Genomic DNA, 21944 nt, shown 5'->3' with positions numbered 1-21944 from the left:
CTACGTTCCACGTGGGAGATTTTTTAAAAAAGGAGAAGACAAATTTCTAGAGAAGAAGATCAATTTGGTAGCTATAGTTACATGTATTCCGTATTTGGAACAAATCCAGTGCCTTGATTTACGACACTTAACTGTGCCGTACCACTGGTTTATTTTCCCAATAGTAATAATAAAAACAATTAATATTATTATTAATGTGTTTCAACACTGTATTTCTACAAATTTTAAATCAATTAAATGCAGTTTGTGCGTGTGTGTTTTGGAATGGATGACAACGTGTAACCTCAATAAAGTTCTCATCTTGTAGTGAGTATTTACTCAAAGTTAAAGTAAATGTTTTTGTCTTTTGAATTATTATAACTGAGCTACTTTCCCAATTGCTGCTTTTGATCTTGGTTCTAGGATGATGTGAATGACCACAACTGATAAAACTTCACAGCCAAAGGGGCGATTCTACCATCACCAGCGGGAGTGTATAGATCACTTTTTGTAATCTAAACGTCTCCTTTTTCATGAAAATTGCTTTCTATTCATCATCAAATAAGAGTGAGGGGAGCAGGGGTTCGGTACCTGCTGCCTGCAGGGTACTTTCTTCAGGACAATGAGCACCATGAATTTTGATCATATTCCACATTCTACATCCTAGAAGACAGTCCCTCTTTGTCTCCAGAAGTCGAGATGGAAAGCAGCAGCAGAGAGAACATTTTTTTTTTATCAAATATAACTCACTAGTAAATCTCATACGATGATTAAAGCGTTTCACATTACACTTGTAATAAATACACAGAACAACAAACAAAATGATTAATTTACAAACAGATTTATTCACCTCCCAATCAAAATCACAGATAACAATATTATATATTTTAATAAAAGCACGTTTAATTTTTGTGATTAAAAAAAAGAAAAGAAATCCACATTTTGGAGGAATTATTAAAATAACATAATAGAAAAATCTCAGAATGTTGTGTTTAAATCCAACAAACACATATATTTCTTCTGTTTATGAATTCATTATAATAGACTATACAAAATGGACAACTTTTAATAGCTTAAAAAAACAGCACCTGGAGTTTGTGTGTTTAAATATTTTACAGTACAGTGAAATTGGCATTTTTAACACTGAATGTGTGTTGTTTAAAAACATGGGACAGCTGTTGGCGAGCAGGATCTCAGGGTTGTTGTTTTTTTTTGTCCCGAGTCATGTGACTTTCTGGTTCTCCGCCGTGGTTGGCAGCGGCGGCGCTGGTCACACACAGTTACTGTACAGCTGCACCTGTTCCCTGATGTCATCGCGCACCACTGTGGCGTTCTGCTTCAGCTGGTCCAGCTCAGAGCGCTGCTTCTCCAGACGCTGCTCGTTGCTTTTGAACTTCTTCTCCAGCTCTGCACAGAGAGAACGAGCTCAGACTGGGGAACGATGAAAGGATGAATGAAGTCTGACTGTGAAACATTTTTTAAACACTACAAACAGTTTTCTTTACTGCCTCTTGCTCACATAATACACAAAGAAGTTACTTCTTGATTGGTAAAGATTGTTTTTGATGACCGAAAAACCTTGAAAAACTTACTTTTCAGCTGCTCCAAGCCTTTGTTGGCTTTGTCCAGAAGATCCTTTGCCTCCTTCTTCATGTCGTTGGCTTTATTCTTGACACTGCCCAGACCTCCAGAGTCTCCTCCGAGGGAGTCCACCTTGTTCTGCAGCTCGCGGTATCGCGTCTCGGTGTCGTTTAGGCTCTAATGGTAGCAGAAATACGCTTATTCACGGCCTTTTAAAGTTTTAATTTGTGGATGATTTTAGTTGAGTTTTGTACGGAAGTATATCAGTGTCATTAGAATTTTGATTTTCTTTATTGAAATGTTGTGGTCTGGTTATAACCATTTAATTGTTTTTTGGGGTATAATTATATTCAATAATTTGTATATTAAAATGTTGGGTTTCTATTTATTTCTAATATTTGAATATAAATATTTTCAATATAAATAAATACAGTTTGATATTCTAATTCTTATAATATAAAAATACATTTTCTAAATTTGTAGTCTTTTAAATGTAATGATTTTAAAAGGCTACACATTTTATTATATTTAGAACATTTGTTTTTCAATTATTGGAATTATAATATTAATCAAATTTATCAAATTTATGTGTAAAGAAAATGATTTTGTAAATATTAATAGGCTTTTTAAATTAAGTGTAAAAAAGCTAGCACTATTATAACAAAAATATATATTGAATGTAAAAGGCTGTTTATAAAAATAAAAGAAAAGCAGGATTTATTTCTGAGTTTTGGAATAAGAATATGAACCTATATGTAAATATGTTTAATTAATTCAAAGAAATCAAGTTGTTTTAGTAAAATTATTTAAAAAATAAAATCAAATTCAACCTTTCAATAAAAATCATCTAATTCAATTATCTAAAAAAAATGTTTCACTGCTAAAAAAAAACAAACATTTAAATCAAAGCTTTAAAATGTTTGTGTCAAACACTTGCCTGTTCCAGAGACGAAGCCATCCTCGTTGCGTTCTCTGCTTTAGCTTTCGCCTCCGTCGCCATCTCCTTGTTCATCTCTGTCTTGTTTCTCAACCCTTCCAGCCCCATGGAGAGGTTGGTGAGACGCATCATCACGTCCATCTGCTTCTCCTCCAACTGTGTCAACCTCTCATCCACCTGTTCAGGCATATTTCCTGTCAATATGAAGCCACGAACGGGGACAGAAATCCAAGTTCTGTACCTCGGCCGTGGCGTTCCTGCTGCTGTTCAGGTTGTTCTGTGCGTCCTTGAGGGCCACCTTCGCCTTCTCGATGGCTTTCTCCGTCACTTCCAGAGCCTGTTTGGTCGTGTTGGTCTTCTCCTCCACTCCCTCTGCTCGCATCCTTAGTGACGTATCATTCGATCGTGATTGTTATAAACATCGATTTAGATGAAATTAAACGTGAACAGTGAGACTCACTTGGCATCTTTAGCATCTTTCAGGAGCTGCTTAGCGGTGCTGATGTGCTGCGAGGTTTGGTTGACGATGCCCTCGATGTCCGTGAGGTTGGCAAGACTGTCTTTGATCTGCGTGATCATTTTGTCCACGGTCGTCCTGTTCACGGGAAGCTTGATGGACATGACCTTCAGGGCCACCTTCTCTATGCTCCCTGGATCTGCTCCCTCCTCTGCCACGACAGGCGTTTCACGTCAGACACATGTTTTTATTACGGACGTGAGAAATGAAAGGAGTTCATACCTGTGAGGAAGTCTCGGATCTTCTTGATGAACTCTTTCAGCTTCCTGTTGGAGTTCTCAAAGTTTTCGTTCTTCTTCTGAGCTTTCTCTAGCGTGTTCTTCGCCTGGTTCTTCACATCCCGTGTCAGAGTGGCAATATCCTGGAGCTGCTCGCACACACACACACACACACAAACACACAGAGTTACTTGTACAATTCTGAGTTCGGGGGCAGGAGTGGAGTGAGAGTATCTGGATGTTCTGTTCTATGTTAGTCTTTGTATCCTTTGTCTTTGCTGTTTTTCTTTGACCTATGTTCTTTATCTTTATCTTTAGACTTAGATTGTGTCATCTTGTTCTTTCTCTTTATGTTCTTGTTCTTATTTTATTTTTTATGTATTATTTTTTATTGTTTATGAAAAATTGCTGGCTATTGGAAAAAAACAATTTCCCGAAAGAGACCTCCTGAGGGATCAATAAAGTCTTACCTTACCTTATCTTACCTTACCTTACACTGATACATGGGTGGGCAACTAAATCTTTTCAGGGGCCGCATTTTTACACTGACTGTCGAGCCAAAATCAACACAAAAAACAATTTAAAAGCAAAAAAAACAAATGTGCAAATATTCACAAACCATTAATTAAAAAATATATAAGTAATATACTAAAATAACTTTTTTTTAATCCTTAATATGTTTTCAATATTTACACAAAATGTTTGGATGGAAAAGCACAAATAAAAGGAAAGACAAAGAGTCAGAAATAACTTAAAAGGCTAACAATAAAATGGTTCGCTGACAATTACTCCCTTCTTTAATATATTGGATCATAAACACTTGAATTTCAATCAATTGTTTTTTTTAATGTAATTTAAATATGAAATGTGTATGTACTAACTTAAATATACAAGTCTTTAATTGAATTTAATTGTATATATATATATATTTTTGAAATCATTGTGTTTATTTTACAATGTATTTAAAATATATGAAATATTTAATATAGTAAGTAAGAAAGTAGGTTAGGGTTATTTGTAAAGACCAAAAAATGATTTAATAAAGTTTGATGAGAAACCTTTCTGGCGATTCCTATGAGCTCCTCGTTGGCTCTGTTCAGGCTGTCTGTGGCGTTCTTGGCATAATTCAGCGCTGCCGTCGAGGCAGACGTCGTCCCGTTACATCCCTCTCCTCCACAAACAAGCGCTCCGTCATCGCCGCGGCAACCTGCTCCTCCACACTGGCCGTCGTCGCAACTTCCACTGGAGTTTCCCTGACCGCCACACACCTGAAAGAGACGTTGCCGTGACGACTCGTAGGACGGACTGTGCTCTGGTTCCTGAGGATCTTACCTTGTTACTCAAGTGTGAAACCTTCTTGTCCAGATCGTGGGCCTTCTCCTGAAGGTCCTCCAGAGACTTGTTGTGGGCCGCGATAGTGCGAAGAATTCTGTCCTTGTTGGCGTCCAGGAGATCTTGAGCGCGAGCGCGTGTTTCCTCAGACTGTTGGACCGGACTTAGAGGAGCCCAAACAGAACTGTTGCATTTTTCCTCTGCAGCTGCTGACTCTTGGTAGAACCTCTTCACTTTCTCGTACTGATCTTTGATGAGACACAACATCCCCAATTACAGCAGCAGTAGCTTCTTTGATGACAATACTTAAAATGAGTAGTAGCTTATACTTAAGGCTTTCTTAAAAATATTTATTCATTCTGTGACATGGATAAAATATCAGTTCAGAGAGGATCTGAGGAGATAGTTTATCATTTATATGTCTTTGGAGGTAACTATAGTCATTTAAAAATGATTAAAAAAAAATAAAAAATCATGTTGTTGTTGTTTGTTATATGTGATACAAATAAAGGTTAATTCAAATCTAAAGATAAAAAGAGAAATAGTTTAAGCGATAATATCTTGACATTTTCCATGTTTTCTTCATTTTAACAACATAAGTTCTTACTAAAATCAAAATATGGAATTCTAGTTTTGAGCATTCTGTTTCCTTTCCACCATAATAAATGACGCTACTGTTTACCTGCAAATCCCGAGTTCAGGTGATCGTCCACCTGCTCCTTCTTGCTAGCTAGTGTAGCGTTTAAGTCCATCATCTTCTTCTCCAGGTCAGCCAGGTTGCTCCTCAATACTCCTTCTTCCTCTGCCGTCGTATTCAACTCTCGTGCTACTCCCATCAGTCGACCATCAGTCAGTGCTATCTCAGCTCTGGACACAGATGCAGTTTATACATTAATACATGCAGAGGTAGAGTCACTATTGAGTGACATAATGTATTAAAAATCTTTTTTTGAACTCAGCTAACCTAATACAATTAGTGCAAAAACCTGACAAAATAAATTAAATGAAAATTTCTTTTTCAGTGGACAGAAGAATCTAAACTACTGTTCAACAATGTCTATTTATGTCTTTAAACAGCGCGTTCTGGTTTTCTTACTCTCATCTAGGTTACCTCTCCTTATATGGCTTAATGGGAGGAGGCCCAGGGGAAACCCACAACATGTAAAAATTGAGGAGAGGGGTCTCATTTCTTTAGGGACGACATACATGTTTTTCTAGGGGCCTTCAAGCGAAAGGAAAAGAGGAAAAACATTAATATTTTAAATATAATTAAGTCACAAAAATGCTTAAACATTACATTACAGTACTATTTAGCTAAAACATATTTTCTAAAAGCAAAATTACATTATCGATTATTTAGAGGGCCAAGAAATAAAACATCAAAGCTTCAATCAGTAATTATAATAAAGATTTACAACAGTAATTGTAAGAAGTTTAGGTTTAAAGGAGTTGAATTTGGAGAATGGAAGACAATTATTTCTTATTTTTATTTGTTGAATTTGGGGAAAGTTCGGAGCCAACTGGTCAGGTCACCTAGACAAGCTAAAACACCTTGATAGTGTCTGAGTGGAAGGTAAATCTGTCAATCATCTGCATCAAAATGATAAGAGACATAATGATGATTTCAAATCTGACCAAGAAAAAGCATATTAAAGGAAAATAAAATGGGACCTACAACTGACCCTTGCGGTACGCCACATGGCGACTAAAATATCCGGTCTCTGACTAAAGGACAACTAAGGCCTTCATTCTTACCTGAGATCATCAACGCTTTGTCCAATCAGCTCATAAACGCGATCACTGTCCTTGTGACGGATCAGATCCTGCACCTGTTGCAGCTTCTTCTCCAGAGCTTTGATGCGACCGTCGTCCACCCCGGGGGTGACGCCGCTCTCCAGGATCTTCTGCGTGACGTACTGGATGTGTTCCAGGTCTCTCTTGATCTGACACACGGCGTCATCCCAGAGCTGGAAGCAGGTGTGACACTGGAGGCAGTTAGGGAAGTCGCCGGTGTATCCCCTCGCACACTCGTCGCAGTATCTGCCCGCGGCTCCGTCCCTGCACTCACAGGCCCCTGTGGCCCGGTCGCACTGAGCGATCTCGGAGCCCAGGGGGTGGCAGTTACACTCTGAAGACAGGGAGAAATAAAAAGTGTCACAAGCAAGTGAAGGAGTTGGTAACAGTCGCAGTAGGGGTGTAAGAAAACATCGATACACTGAAATATCGCTTTTATTTTGTTCATGAAATTGTATGGTTGTTCTTTTTGGTCTTTCAAATCATATTATAGCTTTAACATAGTTATATTATGTTTTATATTTCAATAAAGTGTGTATGAACTAAAATGATCATTTCTTGTTTGTTCATTTTTGTGTTGCAATTAAACTTCAGACCTCTAGATGACAGCAACTATAACGTCCTCTGCAGCGAAAGGAACAATAAAATCCCACAAGATCCCGACTATGACTGAGGACGAGAGGATACAGTTGACTACAGCAACTTTATAAAGCTGATGTTTGGACATATTAAGGTTTTAAAACAAAGAAGAGCAGTTACAACATCGTCAAGAGTGATGTGGTCTGTAAAAAACAGTCAAGTCGACAGTACTACAAAAACTGTATATCCTTTTTCTTACAGTACCGTTATAGATTCTATCGATACCCCTGTATCGTTATACGTATTCTTAGATTAGCGCTGGGAAGAATCTGACAATGCGGTACTTATAACAATACAGGGGCATTTGACTGTTAGCTGCGGATGATGTAATGACTGCTGCCATCTAGCGGCTGAAGGCAACACAAAAATTAACAAATGCTGTGAATATTTGCTTGTTGATTATAAATTAAAAAATATATATTGTTTTATTTTTACTTCATTCACTTCATTGATATATAAACCATGAAATAACTATTGTAATAAATAATTGATACAGTGCTGTTGAATATAGATACAGTATCACAATATTTTAGTGTATCAAAATTACTCTTCCACCCCAAACACTCATGACTCATTCCATTACCTCGACACAGGACTTGGGGGTCCCCCCAGTGGAGCTGCTCACACTCGTTACACTTCTTGCCACCGAATCCTTGTTGACAGTGACACTGGCCTGTGAACTGTTGAAGAAACACAGCAACATGAAACGTGTCTTCTCATAATACAACCTGTAGGTGTCGCTGCTCGCCCACCATGTTACAGTGCGTCCCCAGAGAATGGCCCCCGTCACAGCCGCAGGGTTCGCAGCCTCGGTCCTGACCGTAGTTCCAGTAGTTGGGGGCGCACTGGTCGCAGTTGTGGCCGGTCACGTTCTCCCTGCAGGGACACGCTCCTGACTCACGGTCGCAGTGACACACACCGTCGCTACAGGCGGACTGGAGGGTGCCGGCGGTCACGCAGGTGCATCCTTGACGGCGTAAAACATCACGTCACTCTTTGACCGAAAATTTAATCCATCATTTTATTAACATACGTCTGCAGTCGTGGGCCAAGGCGTTGCCGTAGTAACCGTGTTGACATTGCGCACAAGACGGTCCGTCTGAGTTGTACAAGCACTTGAGGCACTGGCCGGTCTTGGGGTCGCACGAGCCTGGATCTTGTGCGTCAATGTTCCCGCTGCACCCACACGGTAAGCATTGTCCACCTGCTTGATCTGGGTTGCCATAGTGACCAGGGGCACACTGGTCACAGCGGGGTCCTGATGTGAAACAGGAGAAAGTTAAAGTAGCTGGACTTCTAAACCAAAGGAGCGAAAAATCAGGTCTGAAACTGAAACATAGATAGATTATAAAAGGGACAGTGCATAAATAAACACTTTTAAAATATAAAATAATACAAATTAAAACTAATTGTCATGTAAATGTTTTAAAAATAAACGATTAGCAGAACATTTAAATCAGCCCATGTGTTTTTCTTGTGTTAAAGTGAATAGCATTCAGTTTTTTTATTTCATTGCAATATATCCTACGCTCTTGAACGCATCACGGCAATTTCAACGTTATTGAATGCATCACTTGTGTGACAAGCTGTGCAGCCAAGAGTTCCAGAAATTGTGTTTCTTCCAGTCTTTCCATCACCAAAGTGTAGTGTCGGTTTATTAACATGTGTTAAATAACTGAGCTGCCTACATAAATATCCAGTTTAAGCAATTTTTTTCAGTAAAACAAATGCAATTTTGGGTCATTTTTTCTACGACAAAACTCCCTCATCAGTTCAGTCTAATGTATATCTAGCGCTCACCGGTGTATCCTTCTCTGCAGTTGCAGATGATGACGTTAGAGGTGGAGTCAGCGTGGCAGGAGTGGGCGTTATAATGACTCGACCCGGGGTTCCCAGGGCAGGGACATGGGCGACAGTGCTCCCCGGAACCAAGCACCGGGTTTCCATAGAATCCGTCTTCACACCTTTGAACGAATCGACAGTTGAAATAAGCCAAACAATCGAGTAGAAATCCTCTAAAAATACCGTTCACAGAAGTGCCCAATGGTGTAGTCCCTGCAGCTCGTGCACTCCCCCGTGAGTGAGTCGCAGACGTCTGCATGTCCGTTGCATTGACAGGGGCTGCAGTTTGGGAAACCCCACTGACCCGGCTGGCAGTCGGAGCACTGGCGTCCAGTGGCCCCCTGCCTGCACTGACACTGACCAGTATGTGGGTCACACTGGTGACTGAGAGAACCCTCTGAGTGGCAGTCGCAAGCTGGAAGACAATTATATTCAATGAATGGATCATAGTTTATGCCTTCTGAAATAAATATTAGCAAACTAGCTCATAATAAAAAGTATATGAAGCAATAATTAAATGAAAATCTTTTACAGGATATGGGAATAAAACTGATTTTCCAACGTTTGTGTCAAGTGTTTTTTGTAGAAAAATCTAACTAATATATATATATATATATATATATATTCTTTCTCTTTATGTTCTTGTTCTTATTTTATTTTGATTTTTTTTTTTTTTTTTTCATGAAAAATTGCTGTATTTTCTGTGGCTATTGGAAAAAAACAATTTCCCGAAGGAGACCTCCTGAGGGATCAATAAAGTTTTACCTTACCTTACCATACCTTATATATTTGTATTTATTTCAATACAAATATAGCTAAAAATTTAATTAAATAATAGAAAATATAATAATAATAATATTATAATAAAAATATTGAATCTGGAAAAATAATTTTTCAATGATTTGAATTAGATCAAACAATATGTGTGGAAATAATGTATGAATAAAAAAACATATTGATTAATAATAAAAAATAATATCTTAATTATAAATTATATTTATTTTTATTTAAATCATAAAAATAATAAATTCAACCATAATATAGAAATAATGATGAATCTGATTGATTAGTTATTCAAAAAAAAAAAAATGAAATGAGTAAAACAGCAAGATTTCAATCAAAAATTCTAATTTTAAACATTCAAGATTTTGAATGTAACCAATAAATACTCTGATCCCACTGATATACTTCCATAGCCACCAGTCAATTCTCACCTGTGCAGCCTTGAACTCCAAATCCGAATGTTCCTGGGGCACAGCGGTCACAGTTTCGGCCCATGACGTTGGGCTTACACCTGCACTGACCTCCGACCTTTTCACACTCACCAGTGAGGGAGCCCTGGGGGTCACACTCACAGGCTGGAGGGAGAATAAGTGAGGTCAGCGAAGATGTGGGAGACAGTGACGCATCAGTGGCTTACACAGGGCGCCGTCGTGGATGATGGATGAGACGCTGCAGATGAGTTTGGAGCACATCTCGGCCAGCCTCGGCATCGGGGTGATCATGAAGGAGTCCAGACACATGTAGCGAATCATCTCCTCGCGCCGCTGCTCGGCTTCAGGCTCGTTGCCTTGGAAACCAGGAAGCTCTGTGTATTTAGGGATCAAAACAAGCTGGTGGAAAAACAAACAAACCATTGTTAACATTTCGTCAAATTAAACATAAAGAGAATGGAGAGAATTCTGAAAGTCTAAAAATACTTTTGTCAAACTTTATAAGGGAAATTACAGCGCTGGGATTCTTGAGTGCAATCTCACCACTAGGGGGAAGCATTGCACAAAATGAAAATCTGACACTGATAGAAGTATTTTTCACTTACAGAGTCGATCAAGATAAAAGCTGTGAGATGTCGATATGTCACATCATGGCGTTGGAACCTGATGGAAACAATATAACGATTGCTGGGCTCAAAGCAGAAGGGCCGGGGCATCTTGACGTATCTGTTGAACAGCAAAACATCAATGTTGAGTTAAAAAAAAAAAATTGCAGGGGAAAAAAAGGTTCAAAGATGTATAAGATGTTTTCCATTTTTATATAATTTACAATTTACGGAGATTATTGATTTAATTAAATAGGGTATGATCACATTTGTAAAAAGGCCATTATGACAATAAGCGGATTTATGTAATAATATACATTTAAAGCAACAATTTTACTTTACAAATCTAAATTGAATTACTTAATACGTCTTAATATTCAATGTATTTATAAAAAAATTTTTTTTTATTTTTTAATCAATAAATAATAAAATAAACAATATTATTATAATAGTAGTTATAATAAAAGTAAGGGTAATACAGGTTTACATTTATATTAAGTATTTAATTAATATGGAAAGACATAAGAGGGAAAATAAATACTATATATAATGTGTAAAAGACAAATAATTATGTTAAAGCTATGTTAATTTATCGCCAATAAATAGATTGTCATTAATTTCCCTAGTGTTTCATCACTTTTGAATCATATTCTTGAACCAAACATATGTTCACTCTCTGGTCTTTGTTTGCACACTTTGCTGAGCTCGCTCCACTAATTGGTTTTGGATGATGGAGCAAGCACAGAGTCAAACGCTAGTTGAAATCCGGATGGAGACGCTCCTCTTAGTTCCAGATGAATTGAGTCTCTGAAAAGTTTGTCAGCAGGATACAACCAAAGAGACTTTATGTCAAACAACCTTAACTTTCTCTGTCTCTGAACTATTTATGATATAACTCTTCACTTATTTTCTACCGTATGAATGTAGATGGTAAAACTTAAATCCACAAGGACGCAGCTGCCTCTTCTTATCAGCGGTTTTCATACAGGCAGGTATGTTCGGTTCTTATCACAGGATCAGTCATGCTCACAGGTACAAGACTAGGCAGGTGGACTGATAACAGCCAGTGATGCAATTCTTCTTCTTGAACTTGGAACTGCATCAAGACTTGACCTAATCTTTACTGACATGAACAAACTTGGTGACCTGAATGTTTCCTCACATACGGATCCATGAGTGTTACCTGTTGTGATGTGGAAGAGTCACTGTGTAGAGTTGTTCTGTCGGAAGAAGATTTCCACATCGCAGACTGGAAGGCAGCATGACGGAGGTGATGCTGACGACGGCTTCCCAGTTCTCTGTGGACTGAATTCCCAATGAAATGAATTAGTAAAGTTAAACTACTAATGTTTGATTAAAGGGTGAAGAAAGAAGTGAGGAAATGAGAAGGGACAGTGAGGAAAGAAAGAAAGTGATAGGGAAAAAGCAAATATAAGCAGATCATACTGACTTCCGGTTCATATCTGATCATGATGTCATACTCCATGGCGTAGGGAATGTCGCTGATGGTGAACACGAGGCCCGCACCATCTTTGACCCGCGCAAAACCAGGTCCTGTCCAAGTCACCATGTGGCTCGTGATGTGTTCTCTGCGGATGACCTGGACATCAGGCTGGGAAAAAAATGGACCAATTTAGACAACGGAAGTAATTTCAATAGCAAACAAACGTGTGTCGTCTATGTTGTCGTTTTTTGTCTGTAAAAGGCTAATTTCCTTTCGTAAATTGACAGAATTATTAAATTAACTTTAGTTCATTTATCTAGTAGTATAAACTAGACAGGTCATGAGGTACATATTTTGTTAAATTATTTAAGAGCAGACCAAATCAATATAGTGACCTATAAAGATGTTAATGTTTAAGATAAGACTAAGATATTATTGAACTCAGCAATTATACAGATGAGTAAAAATGACATTTAAGGTTATGATTTTTTGTGTGTGTGTGATGAAAAAGAACAAACACAGAGATAATTAAGATAAAATATGCCAAGAATAGTAATAAAAAAAAAACGATATCACAATCAGAGGGCTAAAAGATCTTTAACACTCTGTGTTGTAATCACAACCTTACCGTTTGTTGCAGCTGGCGGATGCGTCTCAGAGCCGCACGATGCTGCTGTGAATTTGAGATTCTGCGGTGGCGCCGGTGACGCTTCAGCTGGTTGTTGAGATGCTCGACACAGTCGGTTTCAGCCTGCGGACGCACTTGACCCTGAACACAAATGGGGTTCATTAAAAAGTAGTAAAGACAAACCATTTTTATGGTAAACGTGTCGATGCAACAGCATGATTAGTTGTTGTTACTCAGAAAATTCACACATTAACACATTTCTACAAGAGTAAGAGTGAGGGTAGGTATGGAGGAAGATGCAGGTCACGGACAGGGCGTGATGGACACAAATATGAAGAGAAACCAGGATGAGAAACAATGCGCAGGTCGATTTGAGGTTTTATGAGCAGCTCTAGCTCGACCTCTTCTCTACTGTTAAACCTTCCTCACGTTTACAATGGTTCAAAGTCCTCCTCATAACAATCTTAGGTCAATATTTGACACATTCCTGAAGCAGCCCTGTCGTGAGCGGAGTCTGCCTGAGCATGTAGGGGAGGACGTGAGTCCTGACAGCAGACGGGAGAGGAAAGAATTTGTGGCAGTTTGAAGGGAAGGAGTTGACCGTTAGGTCACTTCAATGTGTCATTTGTTTGTTAATACAATACGATATGATAGCACTGTATCAATTTCTTTATTTTTTTGCTTTCAGTTCACATCTTATTTTTTTTTATCATATTTGTTGTGTGTTTTATATTTTAATAAAGTATGAATAAAATCAAATAACTTGTTTATTTACAGATAATATGCAAATATTCCTAGCTTTTGTTCATTTTTGTGTTGCAATTAAACATGCTACAGCTACATACGAGCATCTCAGCAGCTAAAAGAACAATAATATCCAGCGAGATGACTGAGGACAAGAGGATACAGTCGACTCCAGCAGGTTATTAAGGCTGATGTTTGGACATATTTAGGTTTCAAAACAAAATAAATTAGTTACGGCTTTGTCAAGAGTCATGTGGTCTGTAAATTCTGAAACACCAGAGACAAGTACTTTGACAATAATCGTTCCTATAGTATTGCAATATACAGTATATCGTATGGTTTCCCTTGTATTGTGATACACATCGTATCGCCAGATTCTTGCCAATACACACCCCTAGTTCACAAGTACCTATGTGTCAAATAATCACAGAGTTATCTTAAGACACTTTGAAAGTTTAAATACAACTACATAAGATAAGAGACAAACAGGTTTCTAGAAAATAACAATAAATTACAGTGACAGGAAAAAAAATCCTTTTAACAGGCAGAGACAGAGACAGAGGAATGGATAGAGAAGGAAAATAGTCGGAGGAGACACAGTGGAAAATTGATCCATTAAAAATAATTATCTAAATAAAAAATGTGTTTACGTGTTTATTTATTAACTTTTTTACATTTTAGTGTTTCTAGAAGACTTCTAAAAAAACAATAATTTGCCCTTCAAATGAGCAGAACTCACCGGCAGAACAGGATCTATTGGGGAGTATCCAGTGGCATCTTCAGCCTCGTATTTGTAGTGGTCGAGAGGAGCACAGAAGTATCCGGGCTGCACATCGGAACACTGACGACCAGTCAAGTGCCTCCTGCAATCGCACTGCCCGTTCTCCATCATGCACCTGAAGGAGAAACAACAACGACTCTCAAATCTTTCTCTTTAAATATGTCATTACAGGTATGTATGAAGTCATTACCTGTTGTTGAAGGCACCACCGAAGTCACAGTCACATTGTCTGCAGCCGGAAAGGTCGTTGCTTAGACCCCAGAACTCAGGCTGGTGGATTTAAGGAAACATTTTAAACATAAATGTGCACTTTTTTGGTTCCGGATGATCTCAGAGGTCGGGATCATGCTTTGTAATGAGCTTTTGGATCATTTACATAATTTATAACTTTACTTTTAGAGAATGTAGTGCTGTGCTTTGATTTTATAACTGGTGTTCACTATAGTTTAAGTTACTTACCAGACACTGGTTGCAATAGCGACCGGTCACATATCGTTTGCAGGCACAGTCTCCACTGATCTGGTCACAAGGAGCATCCATCAAAATGATGCCACGGGGGTCGCAGTTGCATGCTGATGAAAAGACAGGAAGGGAACAGGTTGTATCATCTGTTTCAGGACCATTTATTTGAAAGTATGTAGCATGTTAGGTTTTATCTAATAGATTGTCAACGTTACACAAATGGAATATGTTTTTCTGGAATTTCAAATGTTCAAAAATATGAAAATATTATAAACATAATTCAAATGAATACAGTTTAGTAAAAGGAAGATAAAGAATAAATTTATAAAATAAAAAACACATACGCTGACAGCCAAGTGGGTCGATCTGGCTCAGACCATAATATCCTTCCTTGCAGTCATCACACCGCAGACCTCTGACGTTTGCTTTGCAGCGACATTGTCCGGCTATCATCCCCATGTCCAGGTCTGTGTGACCGTCACACACTCCTCCCTCCATTGATCCCACCGGGTCGCAGTCACAAGCTGTAGATGATGCATGATATGAATTAGATCCTTTATTTTTACTACTAATAATAAAAAGTTTGAATACGTTTACTAGTGACACTGAAACTCACCGATGCAAACACTTGGGTCTCTGATGTCTCTTTGGTGGTCTTGGAAGTAGAAAGGTTTACACGTCTCACAGGTGCGTCCCATGGTGTTGTGCAGACAGTCGTCACACACGCCCCCGCTAACGTTCCCTGTGGCCAGATACACAGCCATGTCGAAGTGACAGCGTCCTGAGTGGCCATTGCAGTTGCATTCTGTCGGAAAAAGATTAGGAAGAGAGATTATTTCTCTCACTCTGGCAGACTTATATTGTGGGTTTAGTTACTTCTATCTGACTGTGTTATAGTTTATTCATCATCACCATCAGGTTGTTTTTTTAAATACTTTTTATTCTATTTTTGAACACTTAACAATAGCTAAATCTCTACTAAGCACTGAGAGGAAAAAACAAAAATAACCAAAATAGTTAAAATAACTTAACAAAAACAACACACTGGCCGAGTTGATAATTTTTTAGTTGCTAAGATGCCAAACAAAAAGTAATTAAATTAATATTTATAGATACAAAATCAAAGAAAACAAAAGGACTACTATGGCTTCAAAAATTGACTTAGTATTTTAACTTAATATGACTTTTGTGTTCATTTGGTTTCTATCAAGCTAATGTGTTGTGTTTTCACCTCTACAGGTGTGAGGATTCTCCACCTCCGCTGGCCTCCACGGTAGATCCTGAAAGAAGTCTCTGCAGCGTTCACAGTTCAAGCCCTCTGTGTTATGCTTACACACACAGCGTCCATGGATCTTCAAGAAAACAGAGTATAAGGAAGGGACGGACCATATTTGAAATCAAAAGTCCCACCATGCCATTCTCTCTAGCGTCCACTCCTGGCACTGGTGCACACTCGGAGGCGTGTCCGTAACAGAAGCAGCTTCCTCTGACCACCAGCTCATAGATGGCGTAGTAATATTTCTGCAGAACATCCGAGCGTCGGTCCAGCAGATCGTCACCGAGAGTGTTGAGCTTCGTGAGGTTGATGCGCAGGTTGGTGATGCGCAGAAGTTCTTTGAAAAGAATCGGTATTTACTAGAGGTTAGGAAGATGAGTTAAAAACAAAAGAAGCAAAGGAGAAGAAACGATGCAAGAATAATGGAAAGCGACGTAAAACACACCCGCAAGTTTGCCATCTTGTTCGCTACCACAGTGAATATAAGGGCTACCTTTTGAAATGAAATTCGCTCAGGATTTAATTTCATTTAAATTATCTTTTGCCTATAAATACTTTTAACTGTCCATCGTTTTCATAAAAAATTACCACTGACTGTTTAGAATAAGACAGAATTATCCTGATTTATATAAAACATTTTAGTAATGTCAAGCAGTTGAATGTGTCTAGCTTTATTTTCTACTATAGCCAATATATTTATTATTTCTTGATGTTTCCAGGTTGACCGAAAACACTTTAATATTACCACTTCCAAGCTAGTAGACAGTTAAACAATACTCACATAATTCGTTGTATCCTGAAATTCCCACATATTTCATTTTCAATATCTATCTTACGCTATAATGCGAAGTTGCACAATTGTAGAAATAACAATATATTTTTAGTATTGCCCAAGTAATTTCTTCTGGTTTTGCAGAATTAACTGCTTTAATTTGGTTTGTGTATCAGCTTTAAAAGCTGCTGCTGGAGTCAACAGTATCCTCTCGTCCTCAGTCATTGGGGGATCTCGCAGGATTTCATTGTTTATTAAGCTGCGAAGAACGTAATGACTGCTGCTATTTAGCTGCAGGAAGTTTAATTTCCACAAAAAGAAATTAACAAATACCATAAATATTGCATGTTAATTGTAAAGGATTGAATTATTTTGTTTTACACTGAACTATAAACCATAAACAAACTATGGTAACACAAATGCAAATATGATTCACAAGCAACTCACTTTAATAATCGATACAGAGCTGTTGAATATCGATAAAGTATGGTGGAAAATAATATCGCCATATATTGCCATATTTATTTCCGTAAAAATCATTGAATTATTATCCACTTCTGAAGTAAGAAAACATTTCACTGACCTTGGATATCCAAACTGTAGGGGTCTTTGACAGGGATGGCAGGATCCAGTACTTTATAAATGACCTAAACCAACAAACATGGAGGTCATGAATCGCACAAAATATATACATATATTTTACAATTAAAAATGACATGACGACATACTCCAGACACTCTTTGATCTTACCTCTCCGTTAGTGGAGGGTTCAATGTCAGAGTAGCGCTCCTCGCAAATGATATCGTTGATGTTCTGTAGGCCATTGGCTGGAATACCATGAAAAGTCTTTGTGCAGTTTGACGCAAAGTAGCGGTATGGACGCCATGTTCTCCCAAAATCGGCGGAGCGCTCGATCATCATGGCGGCGGGCCGGAAGGTCTAAGGAGACGGTGATGGAAAGTGACAGCATGTGATCGAGTGTCGAATCCTTAAGTCAACAGTTGAGTTTGTCAATGAGCTGGAACATGCTGAGACTTGATGTCCCTCCTCCCCCCCCCCCCCCTGTTAGTTAGAGAGTACCTTGAACTTCATGATGAGATGTGTGAAATGGAATTCAGCCTCAAGGTTAAGTCGGATGCTCACGCTCTCCTCACCTGAGAAGGAAACAGTTCTCAGTCAGCAGAACGTTCCACGATGGTAGTAAATTATATGATGCATTATGAAGCTATTTATCAGTATTTATAATCTCTGTAAATAACTTAGCTTAAAAAAAAACATTTATTCAACATGACTACATGATGAGAAGACATAGCACACGGACCATTAACCGACTGCCACCAGGTGTTGTCTCCATGGCGATCCATCAGGTAGATGACGTTTTCTATCCGATGGCTGTTTCTGTGTCGGTCTGCGCTGTAGCGATGCTGGGAGTTGCACTCGAAACATTTATCTGACTCCTGCAAAAAAAAAGTTAAATATTAAATAAAAGTACATTTTAATGTTTTCAACTGGTTCAAGATTGTCATTTCTATCACAGTAAATTTTGAACAAATTAAATGAACAAATTTATATGTCGGTAAAGTAAATAACAAATTCAGGACTAGAAGATATTGTAATAATAATAATTGTATTTATAAAGCACATTTCAGAAATTCAGTGACACAAGGTACTACACAAAAACAAACATTACATCAAATAAACAGCAAAAAAGTTATACAATTATTAAAAGACAGTAAAAACACATTAATGAATCCAATAAAAAGTTAAAAAGCGACATCAAATTTAAGTTAATCTCTAAAAGTGTGTTGTCCAAAGGGAAGTTTTGTTGTATTCAAGAATATATGGTCCGGTTTTTGTTGATTATTTTGTTTGTTATCTTATTTGATTCGTTTATTTTGTACTGACACCGCAAAAAAACACATGTGTTTACAACAATAAAAATAAAAGTTTCTGATTCTGATTCTGAGCACAACAGACTATGGTGGTTAAAATGATCAAAACGCAGACGAATGTCAAACTGAAGACATTATATATTATAAATATTTAACCTGTAAATTGTTTAATGTTGTAACGGATGTCATTTCTGCTTAATTTTTTCTTATTAATCAAAATAATTCTTAAAAATGTAAGGGTCTATTTTTATCCTTATGGTATCGAAAATGGCTTTGATCATATTGTATCTCATATTTTCATGACTATCATATCAAGTTGAACATAGTACATTGAAAAGTTTATATACTGTATATTGTTAACTCAGTGTTAAATCTATATTTTGGGGCCTTAGTGTGGTTGAGTTTGACACCCCTGATCTAAAGAAAGTCGGCTTATAATACATTGTAAATATGGTGATTAAATAAAAGTTTCAGGGCATAGTGACAATAACAGCTCAGGCTGATGTCAAGTGCAGGTTGGAGACAAAGGGAGTCGAATACAACACATTCCTGGAGTGAGTGACGCAGGTAAGAAGAGGAGAAAACCCCTCAAAACTGCCTGACAAAGGGAAGTGCATTTAAGAGCAGAGAAGATGCTGAGAGGGGTTGAATGGTTTGGTGGCCTGCTTGGAGGCTGAGAGAGGAACGATTGGAGTTTCTTAATGAGGCTGTTGTCAAGGGCGATGACAGTGCTGTGAGCTGAAGAGAGAAAAGAAATACCTTCAACATGCTGTAAGAACTGTGTCTGTGTTAATGTGTGTGACTAAAGTTCCCACGCCTATTTGTTAACATCTACATTAAAGTCAGAGGGTGTTTTTCTTCCTGTGCCGCCCTGTGTGGCAGAAACACATGACTCCTGCTAATAAGTGACTTTATATTTTAGCTCAGATTATTAGTGTAATTCAATATTTTGTATTTAATTGGTAGCATTTTAAATGTAATATTATATGTTGCTATGGTGGTGATAATATGAATGATTTATTTTTTGCATATGTAAGTAAGTAAGTAAGTAAGTAATATTTAGTGTTTGCTATTCTCATTTCAATAATTCAAAAATACATTTCCACATTATTTGATTTTTAAATTCATTCTAATAATATAATAGTTGCACCGAAATGGACTGAATTATAATGAATTTAGAATCGCATTTCGAAAATGTATTTAATGATTTGAATTAAAATAAAATAAACGATATGTGAAAAAAAAAAATGTACATGTTGGTATAACGGTGTCAACTTGATGGGCTGAATTATATTGTATTTAAAAGTAAACAAATAAAAAAAACATTCAATTTATTTTTGAATTAATGGAATAAGAACATCAAACTCTATGTTTAATTAAAAATGCATTCATTTCTTATAGGATTTTTTAAATCCAATTATTTAAAAAGAAAAACCTTTAAACATACAAATACAACCAAACAAATTATACATCTACAGTAACCAGAAATACTAGAAAATAATTGACTGGATTATGGGATTCATTTATGTTACATATTAATAAATTAGTTAACAAATAAAACCTTTCAATATAAAAATAAAAATCAGTAAATCAAAGCCTGAAGTTTGACCGTTCAATATTCTGATTGAACTGACCTACTTCTTTAGTATTTGAACTTTCTTCAGAAATAAACAGTAAGTATTGCCTTCACTTTTAGGAATGTTTGTGTCTAGAATTACAGTTTTCTAGACCAACCAGGTGGATCCAAGTTCAACGAAGGCCCCTCTCATTGTTCTCCTTACATGCATTCCTCTGACGTACGGCCTCTCTAAGGATGGAACTTCAGTAATCTGATATCAAAACAAAACCCAGGAACACGCCGAGACCTGGACGAGGACCAATGATGGATGAACTCCCTGATTATTGAAAAGGGACTCATATTTGGTGTGGTCCCCCCTTAAGTAGCTGCTAACAAATTGGCAACAGTCCATACTTGCATTTATGTTTTGACAGGCCATATCCTGCCTCCTGCAGTCGCTCCTCACTAATCAACAGGTGTCACTCACGCTTACCTGGAAGTAGGAGATTCCTGTCCCGAGGCATGAACATTCATGTACACGCACAGTACCAGTGTGACTTATGAGAGCAAACTAGTGTAAACATTGAAGGAGGAGAGAATAATTGCTTTAATCAGAAGTCAAACAATAATTATATTGCATCTCTTGTTTTCAGTGTGTGTTGAAAATGAAGATGACTTAAGTATTGTCGCTGATCTTCACTACATTTTGCTTCCTCAATAGACAAGGTCAGTTATTTGGCTGGTGTTTTTGTAATTGTCGAGACTATTTGCAGCCCTTCATTATATTTCATGTGGTTATAAAATGTGTTATAAGTTCACACGTAAGATATAAACATAAATAGAGAGTTCTAACATTACAACAATGGTTTAAAAAAGTCACTTTTAACGTCTCTCTTCTTTAAACAATAATAGTTTGTAACAATGAATAATGCAAGCTTTTTTTACATCTAGAGTTTTTGTTTTTTTTAATTTGTGAATTCTGAAATGGATACGTTTTGGAAATATGTTGCTGTTAATGTGTTTTCTAAAGTTTAAAGTGGACCTATTTGTTTGTGGCATTAAAATGAAGCTGACAAATATAATTATGACTACATTTAAGTTTCATTTTAAAGGCTTTAAACCTTCACCCTTGTGTTAGCTCAACATTAAGGTGGGGTAGATGTTCTTCAAAACTTTATACAGACTGCATTTTTAATTCTAAAGTCTGCCTTCATTTAAAAAAAAATCTATTTGTGAGTCACAACTTGTACTGTACCTCCTTGAAGTCTACAGTTATTTCGCATATGTATATTCCATTGTATTGATTTTTCATTTTCGTTTAAAACAGTGTATTTTCGGTTTGTTTATTTAGTAGTTTTACTGTTATTATGACTTTTACTATTAAAATGTTGCCCCTTTTTTAATTTATATTTGAACATTTTTTAACCCTGACCCAAAGTCAAGGGGCGCTGATAGTCCTCTGCACCAAAGGGGGCGTGTGTTCGGCTGCCAAAATGGAGGCGGGTAATAAATCAAAGCTATAAATTTCGTAAAACCGGACTTTCAGTTAAAAAGCGAAAGTGATTTACAACGTAAGACCAGGAGCTAAAGGTTAAGATCCAGAAACTTCCACACTCTTTTTTGAGTTACACCCGAAAACCCGAACAAAAAGCTTAACTGTATATTTCACTTAAAAGTCCAAATTGAAACCTGTTTTTTTGTACACAACTCTATACTACAGCGACCCATC

At 37.3% G+C, this 21944-nt stretch overlaps 1 protein-coding gene across 1 annotated transcript in view; it reads right to left on the bottom strand.

The window, feature by feature from the left end:
* Positions 1-804: 804 nt before the first annotated feature.
* The window catches only part of lamb2l (laminin, beta 2-like), a 33496-nt gene continuing 12356 nt past the window's right edge, over positions 805-21944 (bottom strand). Inside the window, exons 4-35 of the mRNA XM_087780862.1 lie at positions 18087-18222; positions 17846-17919; positions 17516-17704; positions 17349-17412; positions 16128-16330; positions 15949-16069; positions 15334-15522; positions 15062-15241; positions 14715-14827; positions 14446-14525; positions 14214-14370; positions 12731-12871; positions 12109-12270; positions 11842-11963; positions 10659-10779; positions 10260-10452; positions 10054-10197; positions 9023-9254; positions 8798-8961; positions 8031-8255; positions 7750-7964; positions 7581-7677; positions 6320-6692; positions 5247-5431; positions 4565-4812; positions 4291-4500; positions 3237-3381; positions 2958-3165; positions 2739-2880; positions 2498-2674; positions 1572-1737; positions 805-1386 (exon numbers count right to left, since the gene is read on the bottom strand). Of these exons, the coding sequence (XP_087636988.1) occupies positions 1250-1386; positions 1572-1737; positions 2498-2674; positions 2739-2880; positions 2958-3165; positions 3237-3381; positions 4291-4500; positions 4565-4812; positions 5247-5431; positions 6320-6692; positions 7581-7677; positions 7750-7964; positions 8031-8255; positions 8798-8961; positions 9023-9254; positions 10054-10197; positions 10260-10452; positions 10659-10779; positions 11842-11963; positions 12109-12270; positions 12731-12871; positions 14214-14370; positions 14446-14525; positions 14715-14827; positions 15062-15241; positions 15334-15522; positions 15949-16069; positions 16128-16330; positions 17349-17412; positions 17516-17704; positions 17846-17919; positions 18087-18222 (5313 nt within the window). The 3' untranslated portion in view covers positions 805-1249. The remainder of the gene's footprint in view (positions 1387-1571; positions 1738-2497; positions 2675-2738; positions 2881-2957; positions 3166-3236; positions 3382-4290; positions 4501-4564; positions 4813-5246; positions 5432-6319; positions 6693-7580; positions 7678-7749; positions 7965-8030; positions 8256-8797; positions 8962-9022; positions 9255-10053; positions 10198-10259; positions 10453-10658; positions 10780-11841; positions 11964-12108; positions 12271-12730; positions 12872-14213; positions 14371-14445; positions 14526-14714; positions 14828-15061; positions 15242-15333; positions 15523-15948; positions 16070-16127; positions 16331-17348; positions 17413-17515; positions 17705-17845; positions 17920-18086; positions 18223-21944) is intronic.

This window comes from Callionymus lyra, chromosome 19 (genome assembly GCF_982586985.1).
Source record: "Callionymus lyra chromosome 19, fCalLyr1.hap1.1, whole genome shotgun sequence".
In the NCBI taxonomy this organism is placed as follows: domain Eukaryota; kingdom Metazoa; phylum Chordata; class Actinopteri; order Syngnathiformes; family Callionymidae; genus Callionymus; species Callionymus lyra.
Note: the sequence above shows the minus strand (reverse complement) of the source record. Positions and strands in the feature narration are given on the sequence as shown.